This window comes from Histoplasma capsulatum (genome assembly GCF_000150115.1).
Source record: "Histoplasma capsulatum G186AR genomic scaffold supercont2.6, whole genome shotgun sequence".
Lineage (NCBI taxonomy): Eukaryota > Fungi > Ascomycota > Eurotiomycetes > Onygenales > Ajellomycetaceae > Histoplasma > Histoplasma capsulatum.
In genome coordinates this window covers 1,149,823-1,163,401 of record NW_025544806.1, presented here as the reverse complement: position 1 = coordinate 1,163,401, position 13,579 = coordinate 1,149,823, and the positions used below count along the sequence as shown (strand labels likewise).

The following is a 13,579-nucleotide window of genomic DNA, read 5'->3' as shown; positions in this document are numbered from 1 at the left end:
GGACCTCTGTTAAATGCAAACGTCTAGCGGTAACGGCAGTTTTAAGATTTCTGTTCCTGCTGAAGCTCCCCGCGTTGCTGGTTGTCCCGTCTGCGATACCCTTCTCGCTCCCCTCTTATTGTTTCCTTTTTCCTTTAAACAGCGATACTTTGGTGCGACCATGGGTTATCGACTGCTTCATGGGAGCTAGGAATGAACATGCATGGCAGTTTGTACCACTTCTGCTGCTCGGAAGTGCTCTGTATCACGTTCTTCTGCCATGAGCTTGTGGGCAGGACAAGACTTACAGAGACTCGATTGTATATATTTTGACCTGGGATGTCGGTTGATCTGTTCTTGTTTGGTGCCTTGTGCAGACAATGGCACTTTGAGGTACCAAATATACAATGGGCAGATTTGAGAAACCCTACCGATTTGGCATACAATGCTTGTGTTCTACCACGGTTCCTAATCTCGAGTCACCTTCGTCGATGCATCGATTGCCATTTCTCCAACCCGCACGTTATTTCCAGACGTTTAATAACGGTCGTGGATGGGTCCGCGGTGTTTATTACTGGCCATTATTCACGCAGCTATACGACGCGCGTGGATGACGTTTGGGCAACACTATCGAAGAAGCCCAGTTAGCGACCAAATATTTCAATATGATATCAGGTTTGTCCCTCACCCCGTTCCAATCGGTTTGTATGCCCATCCACGTGAATTTTGAATCTTACCAACCAACCACAGCCAAATTATTATTTCAGCCATGCCCGCATTCCGATACCGAGTGTGATGCCCGCAGTGGGTGACATGGAGTCTACATGGAAAACCCGACCAACCGCCGTGTAAATAGCTTCGGTTGGAAGGAGATTTCAAAAGGAAGTGATATAGCGAGAGAGACCACATGCAATTCCTAAAAGCAAACTGACATACAATGAACTCCAGCTTTTGTTCAAACAATCCAATGGAGATGGCCCGAAGATTTCTAACTTCAGCGGATTTTTTCTCATTCACACCGTCCTCCAACGGGTGAAGCAATCATACAGGCTACTTCAAATAAATATTTGGTGCGTGTGGAGGAGTGAGGGGTTGTTATTTCCTGTCTGCTTTGGCTCTGTGATGCACTGCGCACCGTGCAAGGACATACAGGTTTACTGTACATGGATGGTGCTGTACATCCCTATATTGACCTAGCAAGTAATAGCCATGATTCTCATGGACGCGCATCATGCGATGCCTTCTCTTAATCCTGATAAATTGCAAGTCATATGCACCATATAAATCTGGCTACGCAATTTGGGAAATAATAGGGCACTTCAAAAAAGGGGGAAGAAAGGATGCGAACCGTATCTAGTAATTCAGGCTAAAGGAAGATTACTCCTGATAACGAGCTGCCATGGAAGCAAAAGCTAGAAGACATACACGACGAGCGCAAGAAACATGCGACTGAATGTCCTACTGCGGTAACGAATCTAGCCGCCGAGCTGTTGAGATTGAAAACTCGGAAAAAGATACACAGTTTGGAGATGACCACTCTTTCCCGCGAAAAACTATACACAAATTCCTTGCCCAGTCTCTCCTGTCCTTGGACTGGGCATCACCAATATGGTCGCGTCTTCTGGTGCTCTTAACTCTTCAGCATTCTCCAATTGTCCTGCCAGGACGAACCTCTCCACGCCTCGATGATCCATGATGGGAAAAATAAAGCAAGGGGACGATGCGCATTCTTGATGTTAATGACGATTGGGGCCCGAACGGGTATATCTTTTTTTCCGTCCTTCATGCAGCGAAACGACGAGGAGGGGCCAACACCCGGTATGCATGAATAGGGGTGCGCGTGGGTTGGTAGGCGGTTATCCGATAAAAAAAACTCATGCTACCCTACCATACCTATATGAGCATATGAGTCTATTTCCACTCTGGGATGCATGAGGGGTTTCATGTAACGTTCAATTCGGATGTCTAGTACGCTTTTGTCAAATACCGTAGTTGGAGAATTGGAGGCGTATATATAAACCAGGTGGGAAGCAAGCCTTTTCCTCCTTCCATTCCATCAGTTGACTGAACGGGAGAAATGTTAGAACTTCGCGACACAATTTCATAAGCAACGTCATCCTGAACAGGTCCTGATGAGGGTATCAATATCGTAGGAATTTATTATAAACAGCCATTTATTTTAAGAATACAATAACGCCAGCTCTTCGTATATCCCTCAGCAAGGATAGAAATGCGTATCGTCAAAAACCAAGGGAAAGCAGGCCGTAGCGGTGTAGGGTAAAGCGGACAGGGAATGGGTTGAAGCCGTAACATGCAAAACGCAGAGGGTATCATCCGGAAACGACGTTAATCTATGTAGTATGAAGAAGCTGAATGGAATACTGGGAAAAGGTTTTAAAAAAATAATTAAAAATTAAGAAATTAAGAAATTAAGAAATTAAGAAATTAAGAAATAAAAAATACGACAATAAAAGACTACATGTCATTAAGGGTGATATCGGAATTGAAACACAAAAAGACACTGGAATATGTGGATCCGATGTGCATATATATGGCCGTGAAGAAGCAGCAGATAAAAGGTCCCCATAATAACTCCTATGGAAGAGAGGGTATCTCGGCCGAGATGACAAAAGGTCAATAAGATAAAAACAAAAGAAAGCGGGAGAACAATTTCCCCCGTGATACGGTTTACTGGCATGTGGCATATGCATGGTGTACGCGCATTCTGTTTCATAAATCGCGTCGGGCAAAGGAAAGCTGTGGATCCAAAAGAAATCCAATTCGTGCAGGATTCTATCTCGGTGTGTTGTATTTCGCCCTTCGTATGTAGTAAGTCTGATCGATGCTGTTTCCTCGCAAAGGAAGAGGCGGAAAAGCAAAGAAAATGATAGGAAAAGAAAGTATAGGAATTTGGCCAGTAATTTTCATGTTGGATTCGTTCGTTGTAAATGCCCCTTTTCTTCGGAAGTAGATGATTGTTTCATTTCTCCCAGTCATATCTCCGCGTTCGATTCCTTTTTAAATGAAGCCGCATATCACATCACATCAGGTAGTCGAATAGAAAAAATGATATCTAGTCATTGACCATATCTCCCAGAGCCATCTTCTGCCTTTTTACGGGTCTTGATGGTGACCCTCTTTCCCTTCCCATTGCTGGTGAGCTTTCATCGTCTAGCGTTGGCGCCAGATTATGTGAAGCCGAAGTGCTCAATTGCCCCTGTGGAGTGGTTTTTCCATGTGGCAACGGCTGTGGAGGCACTGGTAAGGGGCGATATGGATCCAATAAGCCACGAATAGGCGGCCCGGAGGAAAATGTGGTAGGCTGAAAGGGAGGGTGTGCTGGAAGAGGACGAGGGTCTTCCAACTCTTTTGCATGTTCAACACGGCTAAGGTTCGGCCTCCCTGACTGTATTGACGGCAGGGATGGTGGAAGTGCTCCAGGTGGTCGTCGACTGCTCTGAGAAAACTCAAACTCAAAATCTGACCCCGTTTTTGACGGTATAAGAGGCGGTAGCAGTATTTGGGATTGGCCAGGGCCCGGGAACGGATAATTCCGCGCACTGCTGGAAGCTGATAAGGGGGGACTTGACAGCGGACCATGCGGAGATCCCGGCCCCGAAAAATAGGTAGACCCCCTAGGAAGCGGGGGGATATGGGGTCGTTGGTATTGGCGAGGAGACTGATTCGGCGGTATCCTTTCATCAGGGAAAGGATGTACAGATCTTGTCATATCGCGATAATCCGGTATATATGCCGAGGATGACCCTGCTCCAGCCGAAAATAGGGGGACGTTATGAGCATGTGATTGCTGAGAACTACTGGGAAACGACATTTGGCCTGGAAAGGCATTTGAAATAGATGGTGATGTATGCATTGTTCGTAACGGAGTCACAGGAGCCCACATTTGGGGGTTAGGCATCGCAGAAACAGCCATTAGCCGCCCATATTCACTCCCAATTTCACTAGATCTCCTTGACACTTGTAATTCCGTATTAGGGCGAATTTCACGTGAGGAAGAAGTTCGTCTGTGTCCGTAGAACGGAGGTACTGGCGAGGAACTCTCAGGCTGAGGGTGAGATGCTCCTGGATAGCTATATGTCGGTTCGTATGTCTGTATGGGTCCCTCTTCAGCTTTCAAAGGGGGTCTGCCTCTTCGTTTGTGTCTCACATCCACACAAGATTCCTATTTTTAGGCTGTTAGTTTCTACTATATAGTTGGCTTAAGAAATACAATTATCCAATGAAACAGTATACAAAGTTCAAATATACAAAAGTACTACATTTCTCAATGGTGAAATCCCGCCTGATCTTACCTCTTTACCAGCTGAAATACATCTTCGGCATGGTCGCGCAGAGTCGCATCCAAGATGTTTCCGCTTGCAGTTCACGCATGCTGATGCAACATGAGCTTTTGCTCTACGTGTGGATCTGGGTGGAAGTGGCGAGGCCCTTGGGGGTAGGAGAGGCCCAGTCTGAAGTGTATGCCGGAGTTGAGTGTCATCGATTGCGGGTAGGCCTATGACAGACATGGCCGGTTGCCCAGCGGATAGCCGTCGCGAATCGGGGAGAGGAGCATCCGGCCCCGGGGATGTTGCTGGAGGTTCCGCGTAAGATAAAAGCGGCTGTACATTGCCGCGAACAGGAGACGGGATGAGTGAATCAGAACCCCTTCGGCGCCTGTCTCTGAGAAGTGGATCGAAACGACTTTCAGGCGAAGGGGAACCGGACATAGGGGGAGAGAGATAGGGAGCCCGAAGGCTGGGATTACAAGACTCGTCTGACAGATTCAAGTTTAAAGGGAATCTCAGAGGATCGGAGCTTGACCCGTGGGCTTGTCCGAACGGCGAGAAGGGGAGGGGGCGCCCGGCAGATCGTACGGAGTGCATGAGGTTCGCTTTCCTCAAACCAACATCTGGAAGTATAAAAGATGGAACAAAGGATTAAATGGCCGACAAACAAGCCCGTATATGGCATGAGAAGCCTAGCAGATAACGGACTCGGATCTAGACTATCGCATGAAGGGCAAAACCGAGAACACCCAATCGCGCAGATCATAAACCTCGGTGTGAACAAGCAGCATGGAATCTTCCGCTCATGAAAAAGACGAACTCGATCTGCCTAAAGTTCATCAGCTCCGGTCAAAATTCCCTAGATCTGTCACATATGACACCCGAGGATAGATAGCTGTCACAATCCAGCCTGAGGCGCTCAATAAGAGACGATGGTCTAAAAGGAACTGCCACAACCATTGCTGGGCGTAACGTCCTAAGTTATTGAGAAGGAAGAAACGCCCACTACGGGGGTATGACAAGCTCGAAATAAAATAAGAAGGGGAACGTACAAACACTAGTTGGCAAGGGCCGCACGGGGTTCGCACTGTTTACGGGTCCAATTGACTCCTATCGCATCTCTGAATTTGCCACTGGGCGACGCCAAATCGAGAGACACCTTCGGAGACTAAAGTTCAATGATTGCCAGATGGAAGGCTACCATCGAAAGAGGCGCATACAGGCGTTATAGAATGCGGTGACTAAAACAAATTAGGGAAAGCCGAAAGAAACGTGAAGAACTGTTGGACGGAATGGAAGGAGGCAAAAATAGTATGAGAAGGACTGAAGGGTGTTATGAAAAAAAGAAATGAGAGAGCGATGACGAGTAGCAAAGGAAAATGCTGGTGGTGGCTAATTGTGGAAATATGTTGAAGTTTATGGAGGAGCCGAGTTGGTCAACTCGAGAGATGCCCAGATACATTTAGGAGTGACGGAAGCTGAGGACAGTAGTGAGCTAAGCTCTGGCTGAATCAATCAAGCCTTCGCGATCATCTCCGGAGGCGGATGGTATAATACTATTATCCATGATGCAGGTCATAGCAAGGCTGGGACAGGGTCCGGGAGCATAGACCCCAGGGTTGTCACGTTAGAGAGAAGGTGGGTTATCCTTGGGATGCATGCAAAGGCCACAATCTCGGGCAATCGAGGGTGGATCCTTTTAGTGAATATTTATTATTATTTAGGGGTGGCGTTGGCAGGAGGGAAGATTCGGGTATGGCCCATGGGGTGGATTAACGCTCCGTCGGCCCCCCCACCCATCGCTCCAGAGGCTGTCAGGGAAGGGCAGGGGATGCCAAACGTCCTAGGAAGTGATTTGCTACAACGAGCTTCATTTCCCCAACGTTTCCAGTCTGCTCCGCAGGAGGTGGTATCCGTAGTGGAGAGCATGGCTGGTGGAGGACGCAGACGTCCATGGAAAAAATGATTCGACTAATTTTGAAGTTGAAATAACAGATAGGCGGTAGATTGGCGCTACAAGGTACTGGCGAAGTACTAGTGGGCTCCTCGCGAGGTGGATCATCCTCTAACAATCACGTTCCATGCCAAACACAGACTCGGCCGGATCTAAAAGTGTTGACCAAGTGGCTACGAACCAACAGTCTCCTACTCCTGGATACCCAGGTGCTCAGCTTGGTTCTCCTGATCTGCTGTCACGTCGATCACCCTTGCATAACATCAGCGGCGGACAAATAACAGAGGAATAGCCCAATCACAATGCATCTCGCAGATCCAGAGCTTCCGCTATTTTCTTTTTCGTCGAACAGGAACGCGGAGCCATGAATACTAGTAGTCAATCGGACATCCAACCCCTCTGGCTGGGTGGACTCGATTGGGGCGGATCTTGGGCTTTGGTCCTTTGACGCCTAGCGACGCAGGTTTACCACTTCAAGCAGGGAATGGAAGCGTAGCCCGGTGGCTTGCATGGGTCCACGATTTGGTCGAGGTTGCAGCTGTCAGTAGTGACACCCAAGCCAAACAAGGAAGAGCGCAACTGATCAAGGCAGCATGAGCCAGGAAATCTGTGTGATACAGTCTAGAAGAGAAGAATAATGGATTCTCCTGCACAATTGAATATAATCAAATGGGCTACTGTGATGCGACAATTGGCCGAAACTGCAATGATTGTCAAAAGGACGAGAAACACCGTCCACGAGGAGAGCACGATCAATTAGGGCTTGTGGCGCCAGAAGCGGAAGCTAGGGCCAAGAACGTGGTACCTAGCGACCGTATGTAGAACACCGCTATTCGCGGAGTACCCCTTGTGGCACTCCTGCACCCGATACCACTGCGATCCCAAAGCTTCAACGGGATATCGGGATATCCTGTGAACTTCGGTGAGTTGCTGAGTAGCAACTGGCTCGCCAGCAGCCCTGTCTTCATATTTTCTCCTCTTGTGCTGCATTGTTTCAAAAACCCACCATTATGTTAAGGGTCTCCGCTATACTCCTTGAGCATTATCATGAAACAGCTTCTTCTATATATAGATTAATCCCATCCAGGTGTCTTGCATTGAATACCTTGTAAAGCATCCTTGCAAAACTAAAACATTGCTATTATTTTGCTATCACAACGCACGTCAAAATGATATGGTGTTGCCATCCGTATCAAGCTCAGCGTCCCCGCTGATTCCTGACATTGGGTCTTTTTGAAATCATCGCCAAGGCAAAACAAGGGCTCCTGGGCATGAATGAGACGTAATTGATACTTGGTTAATCTTGTAAGAAGCGTTCACTCATGGATTACTGTATTTCCAACACCTGCATACTAGATTTTGCAATCGCATGCAGCATACAACAGTGCATTTCTCTTGTTATTTAATTACAGTTTCTCCACAACAATTACAAAAGGATTTTTCGATGCACGGGAAATTTTCTAGAAAACCACTACGGATAAATTATCGTTGTGGCTTGTTTTTGGCTGATGATATCAGGGGGGGCGTTTCTAGGCCTGGCGGTGACGAACTGCAGGGTGGATAAGTTTTTTAACACACTCGCCGTTTCCACAACCTCTGCGACCTTCCCATAATATGCACTGACCAGTAGCCACCGCTGGGAGCTGGTGTTCAAGCCGTCCGGAAGTTGCCTTAGACCCTTAAAAATGTAGCATGCCCAACGTCGGAGATGTAGATATAAATTTTGTTTTCCTCCACCCATGGTGGCTTAGGTAAACCCGGACCAGGCCCTGAAAAGGGCGAGAATACTCGTGGCAGAAGGTGACCAAGAAGTTCCGGTAAAAGCACCGAGTCGTGGTACACCTTACAGCGTAGATCTCAAATTCATTCAATGGCTTCCATGTTTATGTAGCCGCCGCCATCATCGTGCAGAACGGATCGACGGCAAACCCCGAGAAGAAGAAAAGCAAAAATGGAAAAATAAAAAACTACCACGCCAGCATCGACGTAACTAACAGTGAGCTGGTGACTCCTCTCAAGAGAGCCAATATCCTGATTTTTTTTTTTTTTTGGACAAAACATATCCCAAGGCGTTTGCCGGCTGAAAAGCATATTCCAAGCGTCGCGATGTCTATCCTCGAGAAAAGCTGTTAGTAGCCCACTGTACTAGCCGAGAGAGAAGACAGGTCTTCCCAAGTGCGTACGTGGAGAGGAGGCCATGGTGGCTGGCTTCCTTAGACTGGCTGTGCTCATTGCATATGCAGGCAGGCACAGAGACCACGATGCATGCAGCACGCGTGCCCCTTTCGTAGAATTGTGGACTCGGTTGATCCGGAAGTTTTCCCTAGCGGAATCAAGCCAAAAGAAACTCCATGCCGATGAGGGGGTCAATGCTCAGGACGTCGTCGATCGTAGGGGCGTGTACTATGTACGGTCCGTTCAACTTAGTGACTAGGCTACCTTCAAAGTTTGCCGTTTTTTTTTTTTTATCAGTCAGCCTGCCGAAATTTCGGGGATGTTCGGTTGATATCTGGCCGTCTTGGAGGAGCAAAACAGCGAGAGTAATGTCGGGGAAAAAGGAACAGGGACGGGGGGGTTGTGCAATCGGAGTCACTCCTGGACCGAGGCTATTCGCTAATTATGCCTACTATTGTCAACTCCCGGTTCGTCCATGCGATCATCATCAAGGTTGGATACCAGGGCCTTTCCTCCAGGATCTCACAAATTTCCATGCGCACCTTTTCGGAGGCTGAAACCATTCTTTTATTCCCGAGCAGACCACAACCCATATGTTATTATTTAGGGATACGCCCGTACTTATAATAAGATCGGATATAAGCAATGTCTCGGATTTACCATGACCACGCAAATGTAATCCCAACCTTGACATCTGGAATTCACTAGTTGATCACAGATGTATTATCAATAACGAACGCTCTGGCAGACAATGCTCCTTGCTGGAGGTTGTTGACATGGGTGAAAGAGCACATTTAATTAAGTACCGAGAAAGCGGAATGTCTCAGCGAAACCGAATCCTCGAAAACTTTCCTATATTTGCCAAATATGTGAAGAAGGCTACGGAGCCTGGATTGAGCTGAGTTACTAGGGAGCTCTGAAGCCAATCCGAAATCAGATATCTACCATTTCTGTTTTCACGGGAGGGAACGAACATACTGCCCAGCTCGGTCAAAACCGAAGACCAAAACGAAAGTTGACATGGTCCACTTGGCAATGGCAACTGTCCTGCATGGAATGGCTATATCTGAAGAGTGTACTGTATCACCAGCGTCAGATCCTTCTTGCGGGTGATGGCCAGTAAGTAGTTCATATGGCCCCAGCGCTGGGATGGTTATCATTCATCTCAGCACCTCCCAGGGGTGTTTGGCGATACGCCCCAAAAAGAAACAAAGCTTGATGATCTCCCAAACCAGGAGCATCGTTACAGCCATGGAGCCAAAAACAGCAATGTGGACACTCATTGGGCGGCATGTACCCTAAGTTTTACGCAGGAGATGCAGCATTTTGCCTCCGATAGCAACAATGCAACGTCCGCAGTTGGACGGCGCATGGTTAGGTGTCTCTAATATCGTTGCAACGACAAGATGATATGCTAACGTGACTTCGTAAAGCTACAGAAAGAATAGAAATGAAACACATGGAACACAAGTAATGTCCAGTGCATATAACACAGCTTCGAAAAATATTTGACGATGCAGAGCTGGACGGCTACCCCTATCAACCCTAAATGATGAAAGGGGAGGAGGAGCTCGATCGCAAGCTCCCACTCCAAAACACGGCAAACATAACGGTGAACTCGTCGATGGAGGCGCAGAATTTGGAAGCCGCATTCGCGGGAGATTTTTCCATCCTGGGATTCCTGGCTCTGCAGGTCTGGGGCTCCGTCCCTCAACAACGCTACAGATGGTTCACACACTGGCAAGGGCCCTGATGACAGGCATTCCCATCTCTAAAAAAAGGCTTCCTTACCTCTTCAGGAATTCGCCGATCGACGGCCTGGTTCATCAGAAATTAAACAACCCCCCGGGCCCCGGTCAGTGTTGATTCTCCGAATCGCCAACCTACCACATGTCACCACCCAAACGGTTGTGGGTCCCACCTCGCATTCTTCAGTTCGGAGAAAATAATAAGTGCGTCGACTTTCGGTTCGTTACCACCCTTATTTTTAATCTTTTATTTTTATTTTTATTTTTTTTTTAGAGCTCTGTGCGTTTCAGAATATCAAAATGCCCCACCAACGCGACCTTCTCTCCGCCCGGAAATTTCTCCGGCGTATCTGATGCATGTCTTTCCACTAAACCCATGCCAGGAAGGGTCCTTGAGAGTAAATTATTCATTGCGACATTGGTAGATGACGGAATCTCGATGGGAGATGAGCCACATATGCCTTTGAGGATAAATTCTCATAATAATGTTGTTGTTGAGCGAAGCGCTCGGATCGACGAAAGGGGCTTCTTGGAAAATCAGCGGAAAATCAGCGGAGCATCAGGTGAGATCTTTATTGTGTAAGCCTCAATTACCAAGCGCCCCTTGAGAAATAAAGGCTATAACAAAGGCTCAGCCGAAGCAAGCCACACGGGCACACCCAGTGCAACCGCTTCGACGGCCTCATTTCGTAAATTGATATCCATGAGCTGGTTCGTCGTTACAACGCAAGAAGCTTCTTGAGGTTAGCCCCACCGTCGACTTGCCATTCCAGACGACTCACTAGTATCCGGGGGGCCATATTGCTCAATTGCCAATTGACGCTGATGCTACGGCTGTCTACGAGCCAATGCCATGTCCAAACAATCAACAATCGACCTCATCGCCCGGAGACTGCGAGGCTGGGTGGCACCGAGACGCTTCTCAGCCACACCATCAGCCCCTCTTAGCCAGGCGCTTGCCACGATGCCAACGATGCCACGATCCCAGACCAAACCAGCGACGATCTGCTCTCGAGTCAAGCAGCCGGAACAAAAAATCCGTAGAATGGAGTGGCCCTAAAGTTTCGACGCATACATCTCTCCTCCGTTGGGGCCGTGCTTGTGCATCGGCTTTTTTTCAGCCAGCCTCCTGGATCAACTCCCACAGGCTGGATTTAGAGAATTAGCGAGCAATAATATTTGGTGTTGAAAGCTCCAACACGATCGTGGCGAATTCCTGTAGTCCAATAAATCTCACATAAAATTCCATGGACGGACGAGCTGAAAATAAGATCCTTCCAATAGTGTTTTTCGAACGCAGCGTTTGTTTTTCGGAATTGCTTCATCCCATCACTAACCCCCGCCCAAGCCAGCCTTGATTGTCTCTGATAACTATATTATTGCTGTGGCAAACGTCTGGCAGCTGGAATTACGTTTCCCTCCAATGGCCGGATGCATGTATCTCTCCAGCAGTGCTCTCAGATCATTGACGAGATGATGAATTATGGGGAGACGAGCATTTCCGGCAGCTTTTGCGTCCGATTTTGAGGAGTGCCAAAAGTCCTCGATAGCCAATTGGCTTGCTTTTGTTTAGTATGCTTCTAGCATTCTCCAATTGTACATGGAGAATTTGTTGGCTTGAGGGAAACTCTAGGTCAGGATGGATTTGCAAGAAGCTCAAGACCTATTCGATGCTTCCGTTATTTCTCGTCCTTCGCGAGGGCCCAATGTATGAATGTACTGTACAGAAAGCATTCATCCTATGAACCATGGACACGACCCTAGCCTGGAGAGGCCGCAGTGGGACTCGTTTCACCCCTGGTTTCTCCAGTATATCGATTTCCAGGAGCGCAAACCCTTCCTCCAGATCCTCAATGGTGTTCGTGCGGCTGAGATGGTCCCTCTTGTTCACCTACCGTTACTACTTCATTTTCTGGGATATGAAAAGAACAACCACAGTATGCGCAAAACACCCCGGCGCCTGAGAACCTATAGCTTTCGGAATGTGAATGTTGGCTGCCCCTGCCAGGGCCGAAATCGCCTCGAATTGTGGTCCATCAACGCCCTGGCTTTTTCCGATTCCCCGACGCTCAATGCTTTCTCCCCTAAACCCTGCTATCACCGGTTGTTCTAGGTAGTTGAAAGTCATCATGATGTCCATCATCGAAGTTGTATGCGCAAACTGAAGCAACATGGCGATGGAACTTCGGAGAGTGGCCGTCTCGGCATGATTCTGCAGGCTCTTTCTCTCCCATATATTCTATGTGTTATGAAATTTGGGTAGGGAGTTGTTGCGGTACAAATGGAAAAACGAGAAAGTAATTGTGCAGCGTTCTCCCCTAGAGTTGGATTAAACTGTCGACTAGGGAAGCTTTTTCATTTCGCCCACCAGGTTATCCATGCCCGTTTGTTTCATCCATCACATGGGACTGGCGACAATCGCCAGCACACCCTTACCTTTGAAAGATGCTTGTTCTCGAGAGTGAAAGATACTTTTGCTTTGTGTCTCTTGAGTTAAAATACTATCAAGCTTATAGATTGTTATTTTCTCACGATGATCCCGGAGATGACCTTTGATTCCTACATGCTACCCTGAATGGACACCTTTTAGTTTGCCCAGAGTTGGGTTTACTCCTCTGGCATGAAATAGGCGTTCCATCCAACCTAGACTACCCCCTGAATCGTGCCAGGGAGGTAGATTTATAGTACTCATCTTGCGGATGGGTAGTTGCATGCCCCCTCCCTTGGCACCGGTATTGGGGCTGGACCCAATACCGGAGATAAAGCTTGAGAACAAGTTATTCTTGTTCGTCTAGCTAAAAAGCTGAGCTGAGAACTTCCAAGAAATAAGCATGCGAAAAACATAGCCCGTTGCTCAAGAAGCAAATTTGCCGCAGCATGATATCACGATACCCATTTCAAGATCCTTCCCAGCAAGCCCTCCGGAGGCAATTCGGACGGCCGTTATTTGTCGGTTAAATTCTTTCCCTTCGACGTCTGGCCCGTCACTAGCGGGCTTAATGTCCGAAGTCGTCAAGCAGGCGAGCAACAAAATTGGTGAGATCCCGCGAGACCTCCCCCTCCGTCTTCTGTCAAGGGAAAGGGCTAGCGATATGGTTATTCTCCAGACTGTTGTTGATCCTCTCCCTTGAATTCTTGCTGCAGAATCACGAGAAGAAAGAGCAAGATTTTTTTTTTCTTCAAAGGGGACCTTGAACATAAAAATTCAAACAGATGGCGTGCATTCATTCAGACGCAGCCTCCAAATAGCGGTTCCCAGTGACGATTTAGTATCATGGAGGTCCCGTGTACAACTGGCAGCACGGGTTAACAGGGCCAGCAAGCGCGTGGGCGCCATTCAGCGGACAGACAGAAATGCCATTTGAGTGGCTAGCCATTGATATTTGATATTTACTCTACTTTGTGCAGAATATCCGAAGTTTGACTCTCCTGGA

At 47.8% G+C, this 13,579-nt stretch overlaps 5 protein-coding genes across 5 annotated transcripts; 3 read left to right on the top strand and 2 right to left on the bottom strand.

Moving 5' to 3' along the window:
- Positions 1-3,052: 3,052 nt before the first annotated feature.
- Positions 3,053-4,709, bottom strand: HCBG_05107 (uncharacterized protein; the record flags this gene model as incomplete). The annotated part of the gene is made up of 2 exons (XM_045432156.1): positions 3,053-4,162; positions 4,293-4,709. The coding sequence occupies 2 exons, from the start codon at positions 4,707-4,709 to the stop codon at positions 3,053-3,055; spliced, it is 1,527 nt and encodes a 508-aa protein (XP_045287368.1).
- Positions 4,710-5,057: 348 nt separating this feature from the next.
- HCBG_05106 (uncharacterized protein) lies at positions 5,058-6,514 on the top strand (the record flags this gene model as incomplete). The annotated part of the gene is made up of 6 exons (XM_045432155.1): positions 5,058-5,116; positions 5,524-5,579; positions 5,684-5,758; positions 5,789-6,021; positions 6,264-6,321; positions 6,363-6,514. 6 exons carry the CDS (start codon positions 5,058-5,060, stop codon positions 6,512-6,514), a joined length of 633 nt encoding a protein of 210 aa, XP_045287367.1.
- A 1,237-nt stretch (positions 6,515-7,751) lies between these two features.
- HCBG_05105 (uncharacterized protein) lies at positions 7,752-8,162 on the bottom strand (the record flags this gene model as incomplete). The annotated part of the gene is made up of 2 exons (XM_045432154.1): positions 7,752-7,771; positions 7,801-8,162. The coding sequence occupies 2 exons, from the start codon at positions 7,961-7,963 to the stop codon at positions 7,752-7,754; spliced, it is 183 nt and encodes a 60-aa protein (XP_045287366.1).
- Positions 8,163-10,521: 2,359 nt separating this feature from the next.
- HCBG_05104 (uncharacterized protein) lies at positions 10,522-11,205 on the top strand (the record flags this gene model as incomplete). Its single annotated transcript, XM_045432153.1, has 2 exons — positions 10,522-10,708; positions 10,991-11,205. The coding sequence occupies 2 exons, from the start codon at positions 10,522-10,524 to the stop codon at positions 11,203-11,205; spliced, it is 402 nt and encodes a 133-aa protein (XP_045287365.1).
- A 681-nt stretch (positions 11,206-11,886) lies between these two features.
- HCBG_05103 (uncharacterized protein) lies at positions 11,887-12,258 on the top strand (the record flags this gene model as incomplete). Its single annotated transcript, XM_045432152.1, has 1 exon — positions 11,887-12,258. The coding sequence occupies one exon, from the start codon at positions 11,887-11,889 to the stop codon at positions 12,256-12,258; it is 372 nt and encodes a 123-aa protein (XP_045287364.1).
- Between the last annotated feature and the right edge of the window lie 1,321 nt (positions 12,259-13,579).